Source organism: Molossus molossus, unplaced genomic scaffold (genome assembly GCF_014108415.1).
Source record: "Molossus molossus isolate mMolMol1 unplaced genomic scaffold, mMolMol1.p scaffold_m16_p_8, whole genome shotgun sequence".
Lineage (NCBI taxonomy): Eukaryota > Metazoa > Chordata > Mammalia > Chiroptera > Molossidae > Molossus > Molossus molossus.
In genome coordinates this window covers 52948672-52973293 of record NW_023425402.1, presented here as the reverse complement: position 1 = coordinate 52973293, position 24622 = coordinate 52948672, and the positions used below count along the sequence as shown (strand labels likewise).

At 32.0% G+C, this 24622-nt stretch overlaps 1 protein-coding gene across 5 annotated transcripts in view; it reads left to right on the top strand.

Moving 5' to 3' along the window:
- Nucleotides 1–24622, top strand: part of GRIK2 (glutamate ionotropic receptor kainate type subunit 2) — a 590297-nt gene that overhangs the window by 403179 nt on the left and 162496 nt on the right. For all 5 annotated transcript variants that reach the window (XM_036248241.1, XM_036248245.1, XM_036248242.1 and 2 more), the window contains exon 10: nucleotides 22381–22587. In XM_036248241.1, the coding sequence (XP_036104134.1) occupies nucleotides 22381–22587 (207 nt within the window). The remainder of the gene's footprint in view (nucleotides 1–22380; nucleotides 22588–24622) is intronic.

Sequence of the window (24622 nt, the reverse complement as noted above, 5' to 3'; positions counted from 1 at the left end):
GACCAGGACTCAGACAATGACAAGACCTCTCTTAGCTCCACAGCAGTAAAAGCACAACAGTTGGAATGGCAGATGCTGAAAAAAGAAATGAATAAGACTGTCTTGTCAGTGGAGTAATAACAATCAGCTGTGTGTATCTGTTGCTTATTGTTCTTGTTGGTCATTTCTTGTGAATGTGAATTGGAAAAATTTTATTTATTTTTTATTTTTTTGACTTGTCCAGTTAAGTTGCCATGTATTTTCTAGCATCAGTTAGGGCAGTAAGAATCATTAAAATGTAATAAAATAATAGAAGTTAAGATTATTGTTAACTAAGTGCCTTAAATGATCCCTAAGTCCCTTAAATGATCCCTTTTAATTTTTAAGATCAAAGTTTACTGCATACATTTATGAAGCTTCCTTAATTTAGTTAAAAAAAATAAATAAACAAGATTATTTTAGAATGACTAAAATATAGTTTAGACAAGTGGTGATATTTATTAAAAGAAATAAAATTACAAACTTGAAATTTTCTATCGGCCTTGGATAGTATAAGAAGATAGTAAACCAAATAGTAATATTTACAAATGTTAATGATAAAGTATTCTTGTTAAATCTCATCAGGTTTAAAAATACCATTTTAAATTAATGCAATCAAATATCTCATAAATAAATCACTTATGTATAATGTTATATAACAATATTTACTTCTGAAATTATTTAGAAAGAATTTACAAACATGATATACTAAGTTAACACTTAAATATATACTTTTCATAATATTGATAAATATAATTTTTTTTTCTTTTTAAATTATCTTTTAGGAATCATCAAATTTTTTATACTCATTAACCAAGTTTTCTAATGATAAATAAAGCTCTAAAAGTCTGTTATTTCTTACCATCATGATAAATATTTCCTTGAAATTTTTTTAAGTAATCAAAGATAAGATTTATATCTGAAGCCATTTAGGATAAACTTTAGAACAACCAAGCATTTTCAGAAGGGAAAAAAAATACAAATTATCTAGAAGTTAGGACATGAGAATATTGGTTCTTCATTCTGTTTGGAGGCTTTGGCCATGGCTTGGCTCCTCACTTGGCAGACAGCCTGGCACCCTATGCCAGCTGTCAAGCAGGAGACAAGAGGGGCAGTTACTGGAGAGAAGCTCCTTATGATGTTCGCTAGTCAGATCCAAAGAAAAACAGAAGCTGAAGGAACAAAACAAAATTTTCTTTCATTAAGAGCCTGTCTTTCTGTTTAAACTCGCATTCTATTTTTCATCCTTAAGTTATCATTTCAGTACATGTGCTCTATTTTATTAATTATGGTATTGGTTTATAGTTCAAATAATTAGAATTATCTGAAAATCTGTAAAGTACTCACTAAATGTTCATAATGGGAGCTATCCTCATTAATACTGTAAAAGATGAACTTCCTATTGAATTTCCAATAAAAATTGCAATTAAGATTTAGGGGGAAGAAACACACAAAAACAATGAAAATGGTAATACAATAAGCTAAAGTTAAAAGGAGACCACATACCAATTTCAGTAGCATATCCACCAAATAGTGCTTATGAGGAGAGCTTGCTGATTATCTTTCAAAACAACACTTGTGGTCCCTAATTATGAATTCAAACTATGTGATTTTATGTTTTCATGTCTTAGAAACATGAAAATACTTTGTTTTTGAGGGTTTTTTTTTTATCTTTAGTCACTTCATAAAAATATTTATCTGTTTAAATGGTCTATAATTAATTGTTTTTGGTTTAAATATTTAATCATGCATCTTATATACAGATATAATTTTATCTTTTCCTTTACTAATTTTTAGTTCCTTTTCTCTGTCTTATTTTTATTTGCATTTGGTGAGAACTTCACTCTCTGAACCTATTTTCTTTTTTATAACGTTTTTTCCCCTCATTATTAACTTCATAAGGAATTTATTCTAAACGACTTTTTATTTCTAGTTTTCCAATTAATTACATTTCAAGAAGAGGCACTAAATATTATTGAATACATAGGTCATTCTTAGAGATTATCATGCATTTTCAAGTTGTACTTATTGTTCTGATGAACACATTATTCAACTTCTGAGTAATGAAAATAGTTGTATTCCAGAGGTAAGTTGCTATTGGTTATGGTTGAAAATTGTTCAATGGACTGCTCTTTTGTTTGCTATATCGTTTTTTAAGTACATTTGACAGTGACTGCTCTTTAGTTAGAGTATTTAATGATTTTGTTAGCTTTTTATGTCAGTGTTATGCTATCTTTTTACATTTAAAACGAAGGGAACTGATTCCACAGCATTTACTATTCTCTAAAGCAGTATATGTATCATAAGATTATTTGTTTTATATTAAGTTAACAATAAAAACTCCACAATATTTAGAATTGTTTTCTGGAAGATTTCTTTAATAACTATTACATTTTAGTTTATGATTATTAACCTATTCATTTTATTACTTCTTTTTGAGTCAGTTTGATATTGTTCATTGATATATATCAAACCATTCAAATTTATTAACGGATTTTCACATAAAGTCATCATATAAATCTTATCATCTCTAGAGAGTCCCTTTCCAATGTAAAATTGTGTTATTATTTTTCTTGTTTTAAAAACTTGGCTAAGAAATCTCATTGCTTATTGTTACTTTCACTAAAAGACATTTATAATTTATCATTCTCTTTTTTCTATTTTCTACTTCACTTTTCCCCCATTTCCTTATTACTTTCCTCCTTATATTTTTCTTATATTTCTGATTGTCCATTTTCTAGCTTTTTATCATTTGTTTCATTTATTTATCTTTAAGTTATTTAATGATAAATTTACATAAGGCTAAATTTTCCTCTGAAAAGTGCTTTGAAGATACTTTTTATATTAAAAAAAAAAATAGGACTTTAGATTAATGGTTAGCAGAGCTCTTTGGAGGTAAACAGAACCTTGGTCTCTCAAACCAGCCCAGAATCTGAAATTCAGATAATCTTTGGATAATGCATTTACAAAATATACTTTCTGAAAATTCCCTTTAAAGTCTACACATTTATTTAACTGTATTGAGAGAATATTAAACTTACCTTAGTTTTACTAAATTTAGTGTTCATGTTTTTTTTAAATGTCACCTTCCCCATTCCTCAGCCTTTACTTGACTGGTGCCTGTAAGTACCTTTTTTCCTCCTCCTCCTCTACCTTCTCCTCCTCCTCTTCCTCCTCCTGCTCCTCCTCCTTACTCTTCTTTCTTAATGAAGAGTATATGTTTGCTCATTTTTATTTTATTCATAAATTAAATAAAAATGGGTAGAATATATATTATTAAATATTTAAACTTTTTTTCTTAAAAACACTTTTGATTCTTTTTCATTGGTATACTTTTTATTTTCTTTTGGTTTTCCAGTTTTATTTTCTACTTTTTTTTAAATGCTTTTTTAAATTGATTTTTAGAGAGAGAAGAAGGGAGAGAGAGAAACATCCATGTGAGAGCAAAACATTGATCGGCTGCCTCCTATCAGGGATTGAGTCTGCAACCTGAGTATGTGGCCTGACCAAGAATTGTACAACCCCCCTTTCAGTCCGTGGGACATTGCCCGACCAACTGACACATACTGGCCAGGGTTATTTCCACTTTTTAAAGCTTACATAAAATTCTTTCTTTATCTTTATTATTTATTTTTATATGCAGAGATAGACAAAAGTAGATTTACAGTTGGGAGTACATGAAACATGAAACAGAGTTTATTCTTACATTATTATTTATTTATTATTGTATTATTCACTTGTCTTACAATTATAAATCTATTTTGCCAACCCTTGTGTTTATTTTGGCCAGATTGGGTCTAGGAAAGTTTTGTTTTGTTTTGTTTTGTTTTTAATCTGCTTATCAGCTTTCTGTGAAGATATCAGTTCATTCTCAGATGGACTTACCAAGCTCTAAAAATTTTTTCTGAATATCAGGAGAGGTACCAGATCAACTCCGAGTTTCTTTTATGTCTTTGGAGGCATGCTATGACCATGTAGTCTCCTGCTACAACCTGGCCTCCTTTTTCTTTAGGCCTTTTAGTCAGCTATCATCTGGAACTTCCCTTCACCATCATCCTATAAATTCTATTTGCCTTTCTCATTTATTTGTTGGAGCCCCATTTCCGGGATCCTATCATTTTATTTTTCCTGGATTATCTAAATTATTTTCTCTCTCTCTCTTTTTTTTTTCTTTATAGTACAGGCTATAATAGCATACTGAGAAAGGTCACATGAGATGTAAAACATTTAAATCGTGTATATCTAAAAACATGACTTCCTGTGTATAGAAGTATTGGTTGAATTCTTTGTAAGGCATTACTCCATGTGTCTTTTTTCCTGTTCCAATTCAGATGTGCATGGTCACTGTGATTCTCTGTCCTTTATATGTATCCTATTTGTCTTTCCTATTAACAATTTTAAGATCATCTCTTTATTCCTAAAGTTTGTGTATTTCAATAGTTATATGACCTGGTGTGTAGAACTTTTAAAAATTTATCATATTGAACATTCTCTAGTATCTACATCTGTGCTGTCCATAAAACTATTTGAAATTTAGCCAGGTGAAAAAAAAAGTGCTCTAAGTGCAAAATAAACACTGACTTTCAATGATTTAATATAAAAAATAATGTAAAATACCTGAATTTTATATTGACTGTATATTGAAATGATACTATTTTGGATATGTTAGGTTAAATAAAATATACTATTAAAGTTAACTTTACCTGTTACTTTAATTTTTTTTAACATAGTTGCTAGGAAATTTTAAATTACATATGTGGTTCCTAATGTAGCTTGCATTATATTTCTATTCAGTAGTGCAGGTCCATGATCTTACGGGAATCACTCAATATGGTAATTCATGTTCTTCAATTCTAAGATATTTTTTTAAATTTTATTAATTGATTATTTTTTTTTCACCTTATTATCATTGTCTTTCTCCCTCTGGACATCTGTTAACTGATTGTTAGGCTTTCAGTCACCATGTATCCATTAGATAGTTTTTGTTTGTAAGTTTTAAACACTGATGCCCAGGTCCCATACCTAGACATATTAATTTAATTGATGAAATCCTGGCATTCATAGTATTTGAAATCTCCTGTGATGATTCTAATACTCCTCTAATTTTATCTATATTTTAATTTTTATTCTACTTTCTTAAAGAGTTCCACAACTTTGTCTTTCAACTATCTTTCTCCCCCTTCCTCCCTCCCTCCTCCCTTCCTTTCTTCCCTTTCCTCCCCTCCCCCCACCCAAGACAATATTTTAGAACAGTGTCAGGTTCACAGTAAAATTGAGGGCAATGTGCAGAGATTTCCCATATTCCTCCTACCTCTACACATACGTAGTCTCCCTCATTATTAACATCCCTCACCAAAGGGGTAAATTTGTTACAACTGATGAGCCTTCACTGACATGTCATGATCACCCAAAGTTCATAACTTACGTTGTGATTCATTCCCTGTGTACAGTCTATGGATTTGGAATAATGTATAATGGCTTATATCTATCATCTTGTCATACAGGGTATTTTCTGTGCTCTTCACCACTACTAACTCACTCAGCCCTTGGCAACCACTGATCTTTTTACTGTTTGCATAGTTTTGTCTATTCCAGAAAGCAATAACGTTGGAACCATACAATAAATAGTCTGATTATCTCCTTTCAATTAGTAATTTAAATGCATTTAAGGTTCCTTCATGTCTTTTTGTGGCTTGGAAGGTCAATTCCTTTTAGTGAGTTTTATTTGTTTTAAATTCTGTTATATTCTTAATTTCAAAAATTTTACAAGTCTGGGTTTTCTTAAAAGTAATTCTTATTTATCAGAGTTTGTTTTTCAAAGTTTTTATCTATTTCTTTTATTGTTTCTCTTTTTGTGTGGTTTTTTTCCTGTTTTGTTTCTGTCTTGATGTTAGAAACTTCACTCAAATTTTCTCAAGTGGCCATTTACACTGTAAAGTAACTCACTCTAAAAGGGAATGAACGCTCTATTTGCATGTAGAGAATTAACCAGCAGTTGAACTACATTATGGAGTGTTTTGGGAGAGATAATGGCTTTTCATCTGAAAATACCTATATTTTTATATCTATTCTCTGTGTTGCGTGATTCTGAAAGGAGTACCATAGCCCATAACCTACTTGACACTTTTCTGGCTGTTGAATTCTCAATAAAGAAGGGAAAATAGTTTGGAAAAATTACTTTTGACTGATAGAAACTTTAATTTAGTTCTCTAGATTTTAGAATGATACTTAATCTCTGAATCCAGCATCACTTGGACTCAATTCCAGCTAACTGACTTAGGCCAGATTGACCGCCTTGCCCTGCCAATGTCACACAATATTGCAGTGGTGGAACAGTGGTGCCACCTACATCTCAACAAGAAAAGAGAGAAAATTTTGGATCTACAGTTTTCCATTTCAAGAATCCATTCTTTCTTTGGAAACAGAATTCACGACCAATAGCCAGCCCTTTCTTTTCACTCTGCTTATACAACTTATTTCTTAAGAGCAGTCCAGAACATGCTTTATCTCAAGTAGAATGAAACCATTCGTGATGACGTGTTCATGCTTTGCCCCAAAGTTTTTGCAACATTGCCTAAAACCTACCAGTTATCTTCCACACACCATTTTCTGTACAAATCTGAATTCCATTCCCACAACTTTTAGGAAGACTCTGTTACTCTTGTTTTTTACTGTTGTGAGTTTTTATGTATTTCCATAGCCTCAGAACTCCTTCGTAAGGAGTTAGGGTAGGGGATGTCAGTACCTGCTTTCCACAAATCCTTCACCTATGTTTGGTTTAAGAGTAAGAATCTATTACATGAAGATGGAATACAAGATATTTCCGACTGGTAAAAGTATGTTTGAAAGCACAAACATGTGGAGTACATGAATGACTTTAAGCAGTCTACTACAGACGGGGCCCAGAGAGCATGGCAGGGAAGTGATGGCAGAGGGTGAGCAGGCAGGCACAGCAGAGTAGAAGGCCTTCGTAGTCTCATAAAGGTATGTAGTTTGAGCTACTCATAATGGGGAAGTTTTGAAGGATTTTAAGTTTATAAACAATATGTTCAATTGGGATTTTTAAAAATCCCTTTTAGTATTAGAAATAGAATTGTATGTAGTTCATGAGACAGGATTTGGTGAGACCAGCCAAGAGAATATTGCAGAGTGAGATCTGATAAGGTTCAAACTATGCTGGTATCTGAAGGGTGTGGAGGGAGGAAATCAGATTCACAAAATATACAGGGTGAAGAAGGAGGGATATCTAGTAACAGTTTGAAAACTGGAATTTAAGAAGAGGTTAGAAGTTACAAAGACTTTAATTTTTTAAATTTGTGGTAAACATGGCTGGAAAAATAATTGATGTAAAAAAGCCGAAGTGGGATAATGCAAGATGAATTTAATATGGAGCATATTGCACTTAATATTTCTATCTGGTTGGCAGTTAGACATGTAGTTCTATAGCTGAAGAGACCGGTTCTCACTGGAGATGATATCTGGAGTTATCAAAATAGATGGTAATTGGCATCATGAATATTAGTGATATTGTTCCTTGCAGAGCACGTGTGTTTTTAGTGAATCAACACCACTGCACACTCTTTCTTTCTTGAAACTTCTGTTGACTATGTCATAAACCTACTGCATTGTTTTTTATTTGATACATAATTACAAATTAGGGCTTCCCAGGAAGATAAAGTGTTTTGGATTTACACACACACACACACACACAGATTTATATATACTGTTCTTTGATTCACGAGTCCCTTATCTATATAGAGAAGTAATGAATAACAATTACAAGATTTTCAAGGCCAGTAAATTCTGAATTATGTCAGGTACTTCCGACCTAACTTCACTTTCTGATAAATATCTGATTCTCAAGTCCTGATCTCTGCTCTTTCAATCAAAACTGGATTATTTGACATTGATTATTAATTGCTTCTCTTTATTTGAGATTTAACTGCTACTATTAATGACAGACTATATCCTGACTTCAATTAACCCCAGCACAATGACTCAGAAAGAAAAGTACAGACCACTTTCCCTGGCAGAAAACAAGTCCCTATTTTGTTCAACTAGTATCACTAAAGTGAGGGCTTTTTCCTAGAAATACAGAATAATAAATGAGTCCCTAGGTCCTCATCCATTTATAAGTCAATGTATTTTATTAGGCATGTCACTCATAAGGCATTATTTCATTAATTAGATAATCAAACAAGAGTATTATTAACTTGAATCCTGTAAATTTTATGTTCTGAGATCTCTTAGCTTTAGCTTCATGTAGTAATTGGGTTAAAAAAGGAAAAAAAGAAAAAAAAGTAACTTGTGAATTTGTTTCCATCACTTTATTTGAATAAACTTATATTGGTCAAACAAACGCCTTTGTGTTCTTAAAAGAAATCTAGATTTATATTTGCTACTTTGAACTTTCATATATGAAGATGTTGGCATGTATGATAGTCTCTGACCTTTGAAATGAAACACTAGCCCTGGCCAGTTTGGCTCAGCAGTTGGAGCGTGGGCCTGCGGACCAGAGAGTCCCGGGTTCGGTTCCCGCTGGGGGCACATACCAAGAAAAAAAAAAGAAATGAAACACTACTTTCATAATACACTATGTACTATCTATGCCCTGTAGCAATAGCATTCTCTGTTTGTTAATTGTTACATCAGAACTTCAATGTACTCCACAATTCTATTAAGCATGTGATACAGGTATAGTCTACAACTATTCTGTGATTAAATTGATTTAAAAAAATACTGGTTTAAGCCAAATCCATTGTTTTTTGTTTGTTTGTTTTTTTTTTATCACTGAGTCTTTAGTAAGTTCATATGCATTGTGAGTATCTCAAAGGGATGCTATAAAGTAAAATCTTCAAATATTTTAATTGCATCATTTTCTTGAAAATAGAACATGTGGGGTAAATTTCAAGAAAAATACAATATAGACAACATGAGGTTAAACCACATAACAACTCTGAGCCATATTGATATCTATGAGGGAATTTAAGTATCATGTGCAAATCCATTGACTCCACCAACAATCAGCAGAGGATCTGACCTTTTTAAATAATTAATTGACACTTGATATCTAAACTTAATACCTCACTGAAGAAGGGACTTTTCTGCAGGTTAAAAGGACAAATAAAAGTTAGAAAATCTAGATTTGAATTCTGAGTCTGCCACTTATTAGATGATTTACTTTGAGTTAAAATACCTTAACTTTATAATGAGGATAATAATAATGAAGTGCAATTTGAAGTTTGTATTAGAGGCAAAAATTTGAAAAATATGTAATAGAGTTCCTGGCATAGTATTATCTGTAAATGATCATTTCTGATGGGTACAAAGTAATTCACAAATAAAAGTAATGAATGGTGCTCATATTTATTGTTTTTCTGCAAGGTTTTTTTGAACTTGTGTATAAACATCTTCCCCTTATGAACCACCATCCCTCTTCTTCAGACCATGTGCCAGTAAAATTCTCCTATATACCTTTTCTCATTTCATTTCTTTTACCTGAACAAGTCTTATTTCTCTCCATTTATCTAATGTGTTCTCATTCTAGAATCCATTTTTCTGATGGTCTTTTCTCTGGGATGATTTATCTAACTACCTTGGAACATTTTTACTTTCCTTTTGCTGGTACCTAATGGCCCTCATATCTGTACAATTTATTCCTTAGGCACTTACATGAAAACGTGTATTACTAGTTCACATTTTTCTATGCAAGTTCTCTGTTTTCATCTAGACTAAAAGGTGCTTAGGAGAAAACACTGTGTCCTAAAGAAGGGTATTTTCTTTTAATTGATAGGTATTAAATTTACATTTGTTGATTTTATTGATTATGGAAGACAGTGGCTGAAAGTTAAACTCATAATTCATTATGTAAAAACAACTTTCAGTAGATACATGTTGGTAATCGCTACTGATTATTGGTGGATAATCCTTGTTGCACGAGGAGTTTTTCTTATGAGTGTTTTATATGCATATTCAGGAATGTTGAAGAGTTTGCCTAATCCACTTTCAACTCTTATTTCTAATCCACGTTTCTTTCAGCTGATTTCTGCACTTTTTGGAATCATAAGTAGAGCTAGAGAATCACTAAAGTTGGGTCCTCCTTTCTAGGATCCAAAAGTCTCTAAATTCAAACTGTTGCACTAAATTATTAGAAATAGAATCTTAATAATTGAAAACTCCACTTTGAAATGATTTGACATATAATGTCTTTCTCCTTTCAATTTGCTTTCTCTCTTTCCCAAACATACACTCAATTTATCCAATGTCTAAAGAGTGAAAAAAAAAAATTACCTAAAGGAAGAATACTGGGGGAAAATTCCCAACTTCATTTCCTACATCAAAATTGGTTTTAGGTAGATGCTAAAAAATAATCTTAAGAAAGAGAATGCCATTCTAAGCAGGATATGAATTGAAGCCCTGATAATCAACAGTGATTATATCTAGATAGGTTTTCAGAATTTTATAGGAAAATTTTTTTTTCCTAACTTAGGTTCTTATATTATCTCTCCCTGTCTTTCTTGTTCCACACTCTCTTTCCCTTAAACCATACAGCTCTTTATTCTTTTCAGCATCCACATGAATACTTTTCTGTCTCTGTATATTTCCATTTACTCTATTTTTTTATTTAACTTGGTAGTTCTCATTCTTCACTGTATAAATTACTGTCTACATAATTTCAACTCCTAGTGTAAAGTGAAAATGAGGATCTCTTGTTAAAAAATTATTAAGAATTTTAAAGGGCACCATCGGTGTAGTGAACCTAGCACAGGGCCCTTCAAAGTGTCGGGCCCTGTACAACTACATGGGTCACCCACCCAAGAAGCTGACCCAACTACATATTATAATCACCTAGAAAGTCTTTTACAAATAATGATGCCTGGGTAAAAACCTAGATGAATTAGATCATAATCTCAAGAAGTAGAAGCCAAGCATCAGTATTATAATTTTAATTCAAAATATTTAATTTAATTTAATGTAATGTAAAACTGGAACTGAGAACTGAACTCAAATGCCAGTTCCTTGTAACTTCATGTTGTTCTTATCTATTTACTTTCCACCTCTCTCACTAGATTTTAATGCTTCTTAAGAGTAGGTACCATGTTTTATTAGTCTCATGTTCATGACATAATGCCTATAACATTATAGGCATCTATAACTAGTTACTGAGTGAATGAATAAATATGTAGATATTAATAGGACCTGTTTATTCATTTTATAGAGGATAATCAAAGAGAAGAGAAAGTAGAGGCAGACATTGAATGATAATTAAAAGTGAAAAGACCCCAGCTGGTATGGCTCAGTGGTTGAGCATCAACACATGCACCAAGAGGTCACCAGTTTAATTCCTGGTCAGGGCACATGCCCAGGTTGTGAGCCCAATCCCCAGTAGGGGGCATGCAGGAGGCAGCCAATCAATGTTCTCTCTCATGGATGATTTTATGTCTCTCTCCTTCTCCCTTCCTCTCTCTCTAATAATCAATGAAGAAAAAAGTTCTTTTTAAAAGATTTACTTTAAAAATAAATACGTAAAGTGAAAAGAGAAAACATGCTCTTAGAAGAGAATTAAGCAAATTAAAATAATGGATTTGAGAAATTTTATCTTAACATTAATTTTCTTATTAAATAAGGTGTTGACCCACACGATAGCTCTCTTAATTTTCTGCTTGGAAGGACAATTATTTTATTTATATTATTACTCATTAAACTTTCAATGTTGAGAAAAACCAAGAATAGGAAAAGATATGGCAGGATTTTTCAATAAAATTAAGGAAAAATAATTGCTCCCCAGATACATCTATCACAATTATTGAGAATAAATTTGTGGTTAAATTACATCTACATGTACTGTACAACTTGTGAATGGGACTAAAACTGGAAAGGAATGACTCCTTTCATCAGTGGTTTGTCAGATCAGAATGGTAGATAATAATATTGTCCACAAGCACTGGAAAAGTGCAAGTCTATTACATATACATATATGGCTTGTAATTTTTTAAAGTATTTTTAATGATTTTTAGAAAGAGAGGAAGAGAGAGAGAAATATCGATGTGAGAGAAACATCCATCTTCTGCCTCCTGCACACCCCTACCGGGAATGAGCCCACCCAGTCCCCTACCTAGGCACGTGACCTGACAGGGAATCGAACCTACTACCTTTTGCTGCACAGGACAAAGCCCAACCAACTGAGTCACACTGGCTAGAACTTATAATTACTTTTTATCTAAATAGTATACCATAGCAATTTGAGGACACAAGACATATTTTATTTATTTATTCTTCACAGGGTTTGGTAAACTAAGACCAGCGGGCTGGCCACATTTTTTTGTCTGATTGTTTTGTTTTGTTCCTTATTGAGGTAAAATTCACATAATATAAAATTCTCACCATCTTAAAGTACACAATTCAGTGGCTTTTAGAACATTCAAATGTTGAACGATCATAACCATTATCTTGTCCCAGATCACTTTTATCATCCCCATAGGAAACTCTGCATCCATTAAGCATTCACTTTCTATGCCTCCCTAAGGCTAGCCACTGGCAACCACTCTTTGGTTTGTGTTTCTTTGTTTTGCCTACTGTACATTTTTCAAATAAATATAATTATATAACATGTCACCTAATTAGGATTAGTTTTTACATTTCTGCAAAAAGATAGTGGGGTTTTGATGATTGTATTGAACTTTCACATTGCCTTGTGGATTATTTCTACCTTAATATTAAGCCTTCCAGTTTCCTTTTTTTAGAGAACATTATTGCGGTAACATTGGTTAATAGGTTCATGTACATTTCTATGATACACGATCTTGTATTTTGTATATACTACCCAAACCATATTCCATCGCCATATATTTGTCCCTCCCCCCACCCCCAACCCCTTCCTCTGATAATCACCATATTGTCTGTGTCAGGAGTTTCAGTTTTATATCCCACATATGAGTGAAATCATATGGTTCTTAGCTTTTCTCTAACTGACTTATTTTATGTATCATACTATTCTTAAAGTTTATCCATTTTTGTTGCAAATGGCAGTATTTCATCTTTTCATATGCTGAGTAGTATTCCATTGTATATATTTGTACCACATTGTTATCCAATCCTCTGTTGAAGGACACTGGTTGTCTCCATGTCTTGGCCACCATGAATAAGGCTGCAAAGAACAGAGAGACACAGATATCTTTGCACATAAATGTTTTCGAGTTTCCCAGGTAAATGCACAGGAGAGGGATTGCTGCGTTATATGATAACTTTATCCTTAAATTTTAAAGGAACTTCCAGACTGTTTTCCATAGTAGCTGTACCAGTTTACATTTCTACCAGCTGTGAATGAGGGTTCCCTTTTCTCCACAATCTCTCCAACACCTGTCATTACTTGTCTTGTTGATGCTAAGCCATTCTAACAGATGTGAGGTGGTATCTCATTGTAGTTTTTATTTTCATCTTCCTAATAGTTAGTGAGGTTGAACATCTTTTCATGTACCTGTTGACCCTTGTGTGTCTTCTTGGGAGAGGTGTTTAGTTTGATCTTATCTTTCTAGTTATTTAAGGTAAAAACTTGGTTTATTGATGACAGAACTTTCTTCTTTGTAATGTAAGCATTTATAGCCATAAATCTTCTGCACTGCTCCCACTGTGTTCAACAAGTTTTGATATATTCTGCTTTTGGTTTCATTTATAAGAAGGTATTTTCTAGTTTCTCTTTTAATTTTCTCTGTGACCCATGGGTTAACTAGATTATTCAACTGCACATATTTGTGAATTTTTCAGATTTACTTCTGTATTGATTTCCAATTCAGTTGTTAATAGAGAAAGTACTTTGTGTGATTTTAACCTTTTAAAATTTACTGAGGTTTATTTTGTGGCATAACATATGGACTATCCTGGAAAACATTCTGGGTGCAACTGAGAAGAATGAATGTTTGGGTATTCTTAGGTGGTGTCCAATATATGTCTGTTAGGTCTAGTTTATTTACGGTTTTGTTCAAGTCCCTTATTTATTTCTTGATTTTTCTGTTTAATTGTTCTATTTATTATTGAAAGTGGGTTTTTGTAGCCTCCAAACTTTACTGTAGTACTACCTCTCTTTTAAATTTTGTCAGTTTTTGCTTCATATATTTTGGGGTCCTGTTTTTAGTTGCTTACATGCTTATAATTGATATATCTTCTTGACAGATTAACCCTTTTATCAATATTTTATGTCCTTTCTCTCATGGAACAATTTTTTACTTTAACTCAGTTTCATTTTAGTACAGGCATTTTTTTGGGTTACTATTTGCATCAAATGTATTTTTCATTCTTTCACTTTCATCTTATTTGTATCTTTGGATATAAAGTAAGTATCTTATGGACAACATATAATTGAACCATGATTTTTTAAAAAATATTCACTTTGCCAAGCATTGCTTTTTAATCAGAGGATTAAACCCATCTACTTTATTGTAATTACTGATATGGAATAATTTTTTCCATTTTGTATGTGTTTTCTATATTTATTTTGTGTGTTTTATTCATTTATTTCTCTATTGCTACCTTGCTTTGCATTTAATTGATCTTTTGTGGTATACCGTTTTGCTACCCTTCTCTTTTCTTTCACTCTGTATCTTTTATTAATTTCTTAGTATTTATTATAGGGATTACATTTAACATCCTAATTTGTAGCCATCTCATTTAAATTAACACAAGTTTAATTTTAATAGTATGTAAAAAACATATGTGTACCTATTAACATACACTTAACTTTATAGTTTTGTATATTTTTAAATAATATATAAAAAGAGATGTTACAAATCAAAAATAAAAATTATATGGGTTTTATATTTACTTATGTAGTCATCTTTTCCCACTTAAAAAAATTTTTCCCTATGACTTCAGCATGCCATCTGTTTTGTTTTTTTTTCAGTCCAACGGAACTTCCTTTCACGTTTTATATGACAGGTCTTTTGGCAGCAAAATTCTTTAGATTTTGTTTATCTGAGAATTTGTTAATTATATCTTCATTTTTGAAGGATAGTTTTGCTGGATATAGCACTTTGGGTTGACAGTGTTTTCTTTTAGTACGCCAAGGTTTCTGAGAATTGGCATCATATTAAAGACCATTGTAATGACAAACAACTTCTCTCTTGCTGCTTTCAAGATTTTCTCATTGTCTTTCAACAGTTTGATTATGTCTTGCTGTGGAGCACTTTTAGTTTATTCTGCTTAGGGTTCCTTGAGTTTCTTGTGTACTATTTTTCATTAAAGTTAGAAACTTGACCATTATTTTTTCAGGTATACTTTCTGCCCCCTTTTCTCACTTCTGTCCTCCATAGTGCATTTGTCAATTCACTTGATAGTGTTCCACAGTCTCTTACGCTCCATGCATTTTACCTCATTCATTTTTATTTTTGCTCTTCAGACTGAATAATATCAATTGGTTTGTCTTCAGTTTAAAAAAACAAAACAGTTTCTTTCTTCTCTCAAATCTGCTGTTGAGCCCTACAGGTGAATTTTTTATTTTAGTTATTGTAATTTTCAACTATATTCAATGGCTGTTCTCTGTCAGAGCAGTTCCTATAAGTGGGCTGTACTTTATTGTTTCTTTCCATACCACATAATATTTTGTTGAAATGGGAACATTTTACATATTATAATTATCAGCCCTGTAAATCAGATACCCCCATGATCACTCAGGATTTGTTGTTTATGTTTTTGTGATTGTTGTTCGCTTGCTTAGTGGCCTTGCTGAGCTAATTTGGTAAAATCTGTATTCTTTGTTATGTGTGGCCAATGAAGTTTATATTTGTGAGGTTAATGGTGGTCCTCTAATGATTTTAATGATATTTCCTTAAACTCCTAGAATAAAACAACAAAAACAAAACCTCTCCCCATCTTTATACTTTGTATATTAGAAAACTCCTTTGCTGTTAGCCAGGAAGTTTACAAGTTTACTTTCTTCCTTCCTGCTTGCACAGAGCCAGAAGTGCAGACAAAGATAAATGCTAAAGTCCTCTCAAGTTTTTCTGATCATATATCATGCCATGGGCATGTGGGCTTCCCTTAAATACAGATATCCTTGAATATACTTGAGTTTTTCATAGCCCTTATTCTTTTAAGTATTCCTTTCCCAGCCTCTTCTGTTCCATGCATTTTTATTTATATGTTTTTTTGCCCCAGCTGCTATCTCTGGCTCAGAAGGTAGTGGCTAATATATTTCCCTTAAAATGCTTATGACAACACCACCTATGGAGCAGCTTCAGCCCCCACAAAGATCCATGTAGGCAAAATAAAGTGAAGCCCTTAAGCTGCTCCTCCACAGAACACAGTACTGCCTTTTTTGAAAATAAGCACATACCGTTTCCTGTGGTACTCACATGCTGCAGAATTGAGGAGTGGAAGATAGTAACAGGATAAATTGTTATGCCACAGAGGTCTTCTAGAAAAATTCTTCAGGATTCTCTTCACAAAGTGTTTCCCTAGGTGTTGGAAGCATTTTTCTGTTTTGTTTTGTTTTATTAGATTCCATGGTTCCTAAAAAAGGTATTTTTAAAAACTCTCACAGTTTTGCCAGCTTACTCATTGGTTCTATGGCTGCTTTTGTTCTGCAAAGGCAGAATTGAGTGGTTGCAGCTGAATTGTCCAAGGAGACAAATATTTACTATTTAGGCATTTTTTTCTTGTGGTTTCTTTAACCCTCACTAGAGGATATGTTTTTATTGATTCTAGGGAGAGAGGAAAATAGAAAGAGAGACAGAGAAACATGGATGTGAGTGAGATATATCGATTGGTTACCTCCTGTACGTGACCCAATTGGGGAATAAACTCACAACCTTTCAGTATACAAGATGATGTTCCAACTATCTGAACCACCCTGCCAAGGCTACTTTTTAGTTTTTAAGAGAAATAGTGCTGACCTTTGTTCTAGAAATCAGTATCTAGAATTTACACAAAAATATTTGTTTAATGAATGCATACATGTGTACATTGGTAGATAAATAGATGGGTGAACAACAAAAAAATATTTGACATTTATATTTTAGAATGAGATTATCAAATGGAAATATCTACATGCATCTTGTTCAACAACATATAAAAACTTAAAATTGTACTCTCTTAAAAGACCACAATAATTTATTGATCATTTTTGGAATTGTCATTTTTACTTAGAGTTCACTATTCCATGCAGGATTAGTAATGGCCAGTTAAAATAAAACATGCCAATTGAAAATATAAAGCATTATTTGAGAGACATTCCTATTGCTGTCATAAGCTGTTTGTTGTTGTTTTGTTTTTTTGTCTAGGTTACATAATACATTATATGTTCTAACTCTATCCAAGAGTGTGGCCTATTAGAGCTGTAGGATAGGCCATTATCAGATAGTTACTATGAGTTGATAACTTATTTGTTAAAGAAGTATCTGTGTTCTTAACATTGCTGTCAGTGGTAATGTTCTTTCATCCCTAATCTCTTTTAAAGGCATGATTCTCCACTTTGTATTCTCTTGAGTATCTTAGGGCAAGATGTTCAGGTAATTTTTTTTTCTTTTTATGTTGTCAAAGAGCTGACTCACCTTCCTAAAGAAGCAATTTCAGCAGCATCATTGCCCTTGCCCTTCATGTTGCTCATTTGTTTCCTTCGACTCCTAATCAACTTCTCAGACCCTACCTTGATCCTCAAACTCTTTGCAAAACAAGTTTCTCTCTTATTATTTATTAGTTGGTGCTTTCTGTGTGAGGACAGTGATGGTATATGAGGAGGATGTACATAAAACTCAGAACATAGAAAGAAAGAAATGATTCCTGGGAAAATATCAACTGCTCAGTTTTAAGTTTTAAAATTTGTAACTTTATTTTCTTTTGGCCAATAGAAATGCTATAAAAATATTTTTTGGTTAACCTTATCTTCATTAAGGAAAAATGAACAATCATTAACAATATAAATGCATAAAATATAAATATTTTAATACTGTTCTTAATTGAGGATATTTTTTGTTACTCATAAGCAATTTGAGTTTCAGCTAGTTGCCACAAACTGATTTCTAAAGTTTTATGGTCGTAAGGGTAAATTCAGAACCAGACAGGCTAACCGAATATTCACTTTTCCAAATAAAGTATTTGAGGGCCAGTGTTATAGATCCTGAGAGTCACCAGAATGTTCTAAAATGAGACACACAGTTGTGTTTTAGAAATGTACTCTAATTTTTTATTCTAGTAGTTAATGAAACAGAGTAGCCATGTAAATAATACAGGATTGTATGAAATATATGAGTGTCTCAAATTGATCACTAAATTGAGAGCTCCATTAAGGCAGTGATTTTTAGGTGGTGTTTTGTTTTTCATTGTCGTATATCTGGAGCCTAAAGAGTGCTCGCACATAGTAGGAGCTCAGTACATATTGAATAAATAAACTAGTTAGTTTGGCTTTCTTACTGTAATAACAAGAGATATTTTATACATATTGTGTGCAATTAATTTGCATTTTTATGTCCTTGTCTTTTACTACCATGGGTAAGACAATATAGTTTAAGAGTTAACACCTGAGAAAGTTAATTTAGCTCTCTGTAGATAAGGAAGCTGAGAGCTATATGAGTTATAGTCTTATAATAATAAAGTTTTATTATAGATAAATAAAACATTTTGTTCCCCTGAACCTTGAAACATACTTTACTTTTTCAAAACTTTATTTTAGGTTTATTCTATGACAACTCCCCATCTAATGGAGATAAAAATATATGAATTACTGGGTTCCTTAAAACTGGAGTTGATAGTGGAACTGCTGACAAATCTTTATTACAGATGCCAGTAGAATGAAGTGCCTTTACCTCTAGCAAATGCTGATGTGGAGATTTAAGACTGTATGAGAAATCAGTGAAGTTGCTCAGGACAGTTTTATCATATTATTCATTGAACTCAATATGTGGTACAGTAATTGCTTCTGGTACCATTTTTCTTTTCTTACATGAGGTTATTATTTATCCTGGTGCTGTGTGAAACAGAGAAAAAGAGTTTAGGAGAGTCATAACTCGACGTAAACTATCTTGTGACACAGTGTAACTGGAGATAGGAATCGCAGCTGGAAAACTGTGTCTTACTTATCAGAATTAAATATGGGAAGAATTATATTTGACATTGTAGAGATCAATAAATACTAAAAAGATGCAGTGATATGAAAACCTGTTTTAAAAATATCTATCTAAAGAGGCTTTTTAATCTCATAGGGATCAACAAATTTATTTGCCTATGACAGAAGTTTTCTTATTAGGTTATAGGTGAAGAAAACTGAGTGAATAGGTCGGATGGTTACTACTACACTCTAGATTCATGTTATTTAAATAGCATAATAATTCTTGAAACGTTTGCTCTGCTGTCCCTCACATGCCTCATGCACTCTGAAGTACTCATTAGCTTTTATCATACTTTTCCCCTAGTGTTCAAGTGAATTTGTTTAAAAAATATACCATAAATATTTTGGATCAAACATTTAATATAGAGACAATGGTGATTTAACAGTGCAAATAGGAAAATAGGAATTTTTTTAGACATATATATTACTTATTGAGTCTGATGGGTTTAAAATATGCTATTTTCACAAATTCTGTACTTTTATGTTAAAACATGTATTCTTATTTGGAAAGGAGATAATTTGTGAAATATAAAATGATTGTTTTCTGGATTAGATATTTACTTATTTTCTACAATGTTGTTTTCATTGAGTTTTTTCATGTGTAAGTGTATGATCATTTTGCATGCAGCATAGATCAGAAGCTAATCCCAGTTGCTTGAAAAAAAATAATAAATCCATACAGTACATGTTGAGTTATCCAATGAGCTTTGTGCGGTTATGCATTCACATGGTGTGCAGAAATGATCACTAGGAATCATTTAATGGGGGAATTATAGTGTGGTGGTAAGTGTTCTAGCAGTCTGACTACCTGAATTGCGTGCAAACTGTTGTTAACCTTAAACTAAATACTTAGCACACCTGTCCTCAATTACTTCATCCATAAAATAGAAATAATAATACTACTGGCTACACATGATTGCAATGAGGAATAAATCAGTTAATCCAAGAAAAGCAATCAGAACAGGGCCTGGCACAAAGTAAGTGTTTGGAAAATGGTAGATGGTGCTATTAGTGCAGGGAGCCTGACAAACGGTTCATGTTTGTGATTTTTAAATAGAAATATATATCTATGCATTTATTTATAAATCAGAAACGGACTGAAACCAAAGTATGAAGTTGATAGAATTAATCTATTGAACCCACATGCTTCTTTCAGTTCTTATTCCACCAGCCCTAAAGTCACAGGCTGTCCTCTCTTTTGCAGGGGAATATGTTGTGTACTTATCGCGTCTCTAACCCTCTGCTCAAGGGTTAAGGACCTGAGGATTTGTTACTACCATACTAAGAACCTATGTAATTTTTTTCTTCAAGTACAAGTCCCCTTGTTTCCCCTGTTACCAAAGCTATACATTTCCATTTAATTCACTATATAGTAATTTTGTTTGTATGCCTGTTATGTGCCTGGTGATATCTGGTACTATGGATAAAACATTAAGTAACTATCTTACCATATAAACTGTGCAAGTCTAGTTCAGAAGATATACATATAAATCATCTCTCACTAATTAATATAGTATATATTGTAAAATAATTTTTAAGTTGTGTGGGAAACTAGAAAAAGAGACACCTGTATGTGTGTGAAATGTTAATGCTTAACACAGAAAGATGTTTAGCTGTATTAATCCCTCTTTTCAGTGTAACAAGAATATTGAAACTGTGATCAATGTAATCATTTTATCTAACTTAAAAGACTGGTAGGCCAGGAAGAGTAGAGGAGGAATGGGTATAATAACCTCACAGTGGAAGAGTACTATTATCTTTCACATTCGTAATACTCTGTGTACCTCTGGGGAATGAAGTCTACATGTGATCACATAGCACATAAAAATTAGACAGGATCCTAACTGTTCCCTTACCTAATGGTAAACCCAAATATCTAGCTTTGAATTTAGTTACAGATTAGTTTCTGATTTCTAGGTGTTTGACCTAATTGCATTTAAAATTTTAGCGTATATGGATTTTTCACAAATGATCTAATGGTATAGAAAGCAACATAAAATAGTAAAAAAGTATGTATCCTGGAATTTAAATAACCTGAGTTAAAATCTCTTCTTTTCCTCTTCTTGGCTGTTCTTGATGTCTTGGTAGCCATATGTCTAGGGAAAATTATTTCACCTCTCTTGTAAAATGACCACTGTGAAATAATCCTAATAATCACCATACTATTGTCTGTGTCTATGAGTTTATTCTTTCTTTCTTTTTCTTAATTCCTTCATTGATGTCTGTTGTCCTCTTCCTGGAACAATTCAATGTCATATTGGTCTCAGGGCTTTTTACTTGCTGTGCCTTAGCCTGCAATGCCCTTCTTCCAGATTTTCAAGTGACTAGACTCCTTCTTTTCTTTTAAGTTCTATCTCATCTCTCATCTCCTCAGAAAATAATTCAACACATATTACTCAATTGTGTCTTATCGTCTCTCACCTTGCCAAGTATCTTGCAGTTCTTCTGTATCCTATTGCTCTATGTTATGTTTTTAAACCATTTATTGGCGTATGAAGTTATGTGTTTAGTTGTTTAGGCATTTATTATTGGTTTTCTCCTCTATATCATGAACTTCATAACTTGGATTTCACTTTTATATAGAGAAAGACTGGCTCATAATAGCTGGCCCATAAAAGATTGTTGAATGAATGCATAACTTTTTGATAAATGTTTATATATACATTCTAAAATTAGCTACTATCTCTTTTTCTATAGTTAAAATAATAGTTGTAATGTTTGTGGTTGCTAGAAAAAAATGTGATAATATATATAGAAGTCCTTATAAGTTCTTAGCACAAGTTAGGTAATTAAGCAATGACTTTTTAAAATCCTTTCATTAGATCCTACTGAAACAGCACACAATATATTGATTAAATGGTATAAGTCAAATTGAGATATTGTAATGATGGTTACATTATATCCATGTGTATTATATATTATTTCTATACATATTATATCTATATGTATTGTATAGTATATAACATCTTATGTTATATATTATTTATCATATATGATAAAAGCTATATGGTAAAGCTATGCAAATGATATTTTTATTATATAGTCATGGTGAAATTATTATATTTAAATATTCTTTTGCAAAGCACAAGTGTTCCTGATAATCTGCCTTATTGGTATTTCAAACTATATTAGTTACAATTAGTAAAAAAAATTGATTTGTGTTATAAATTAATGTGAAATTTTCTATCTTCTTAGAAAAGCTACAATTCTGATAGTAAGTTCCATGATTAACTGATAACTCCTACCTACATGTTCACTGTTTCCAGGAAGAACCCTATGTCCTGTTCAAGAAGTCTGACAAACCACTCTATGGAAATGATCGATTTGAGGGCTATTGCATTGACCTTCTTAGAGAGTTATCTACAATCCTTGGCTTTACATATGAAATCAGACTTGTGGAGGATGGGAAATATGGAGCCCAGGATGATGCCAATGGACAATGGAATGGAATGGTCCGTGAACTAATTGATCATGTAAGTTTCTTTTCTCATTATTTATTACCTTTGATGAATTGCCAAAAGATTTACTTTTTATGGTCAGGAATAATAATGTCAAAGTAGAATAATATATTTCAAGTGTGTATTTCCTGCAACAATTTCATTCAAAGTATATGTTATTTTTGCAATTAAATATAATGAATCAAAGAGAGATGTATAGTTCTATTACAGCAAATTGTCTGTATTAAATTAACTAGTATTTAGTGATTTTGATATCTTGAAGTATTTGCTCTTAATTTGTAAAATCAAATGTTTTCCAACACTGCATTTTTTTTTTCTTTTGTAATGTTAACTTTTTACTCAACAAAGAGAATGGGTGATACAAATTTATATTTCATTATAAAAATTTTCTATACTAAGATAGGATACTTTTTATTTTTAATGATTAGAGAAATCTATATGCAAAGAACATAAAATAAGATGCTATACAAAAATAAATCAAGAATATTAAGCAAATATTTGCAGGAGGATAGACATTTTATTTTATGTTTTTAGTTAAATAAACCAAGGATTTTTTCATGGGCAAGATAGCATATTTTCACAATTGACAGTTGACAGTTTTTATTAAGTCATCTTTTTAAAATAAACTCTTACCTTTTAAACATTATAACATTGTATTTACTTTGTGTTTTGTAACATTTAAATTTACTTTGACATTTTCCATAGTATTAAGGCATAAAATTATGTCAGAATTTTAAAGAATAATACAAATAATTTTCTTTTAAAAATGTGAACTGTATTTGAAATGAAAGTTTTTAATTGTGGAAGTAGCAAATATAGGCAATTTTCAAAGCATTTTGAAAATACTTTATTAGTTACAAAGTTTATTATCAAGAATAAGAATATAAGGGAGAGAATCATATATTAATAGTAATAAATACTATAAATGTTCTAATGCAGTACCTGACATATAGTAAATAATAAAGTCATAACTAATAAGCCCAAACTTTTTGTCTTCTTACTTAGACTATATTTCTCCTATATTGTCAATAAGTATTACTATTGAGGACTAAAAAACTAAATTATTTAGACATTATTACAATAAGAGGAAGGGATTATATTTACTATTGATATTAATTTTGAATTGAATCCTAGTCAGTGAAATAATGTTAAGTTTTAATATAAATTTATTCATTGAAATCTTTGGTATTTTATGTCTTGTGAATGGTAGCTTTATATTATAATTAATTAAACAGGGAGGAATTACAAGAAAATTGAATATACTGTTAGATTAGCAATAGGTAAGATAATGGGAAAAAATTTGTTTAGGGTATCAACAAAACAGAGGTACCCATTTTTTAAAAATAATATTTAATATCATTTTATTTCATTTTATTTTAAATCAGAAGTGTGAGTTTATTAATTAATTTTTGTTACAGATGTTTCTCCTTTTTCCCTCACCGATTCCCCCCTTCCCGCCCCCTCCCTGCTCTGTCCCCAGTTTGTTGTCCATGTCCACTGTTCATGGATACATGCATATAAGTTCTGTGGTTTATCTCCTCCCCACCATCCCCTCTTCTGGGGATTGTCAGTCTGTACCCCACATCCATGTCTCTGGGACTACCCCATTCCTCAGTCTGTTATGTTCATTATATTCTACAAATAAGAGATCATATGATACTAGTCTTTCTCTGTTTGTCTTGTTTCACTTAGAATGATACTTTCTAGGTCCCTCCATGTAGTCTCAAAGGATAAGAGGTCTTTCTTTCTTACAGCTGCGTAGTACTCCATTGTGTATATGTACCACCACTTTTTTATCCATTCGTCCACTGATGGACACTTGGGCTGTTTCCAGATCTTAACTATTGTAAATAGTGCTGCTACAAACACTGGGGTACATATATTCTTTCTGGTTGGTGTTTCAGGCTTCTTAGAATATATTCCTAGAAGTGGGATCACTGGGTCAAATGGAGGTTCAATTTTTAATTTTTTGAGGTAACACCATATTGTTTTCCATAGTGGCTGCACCAGTCTGCATTCCCACCAGCAGTGTACTAGAGTCCCCTTTTCT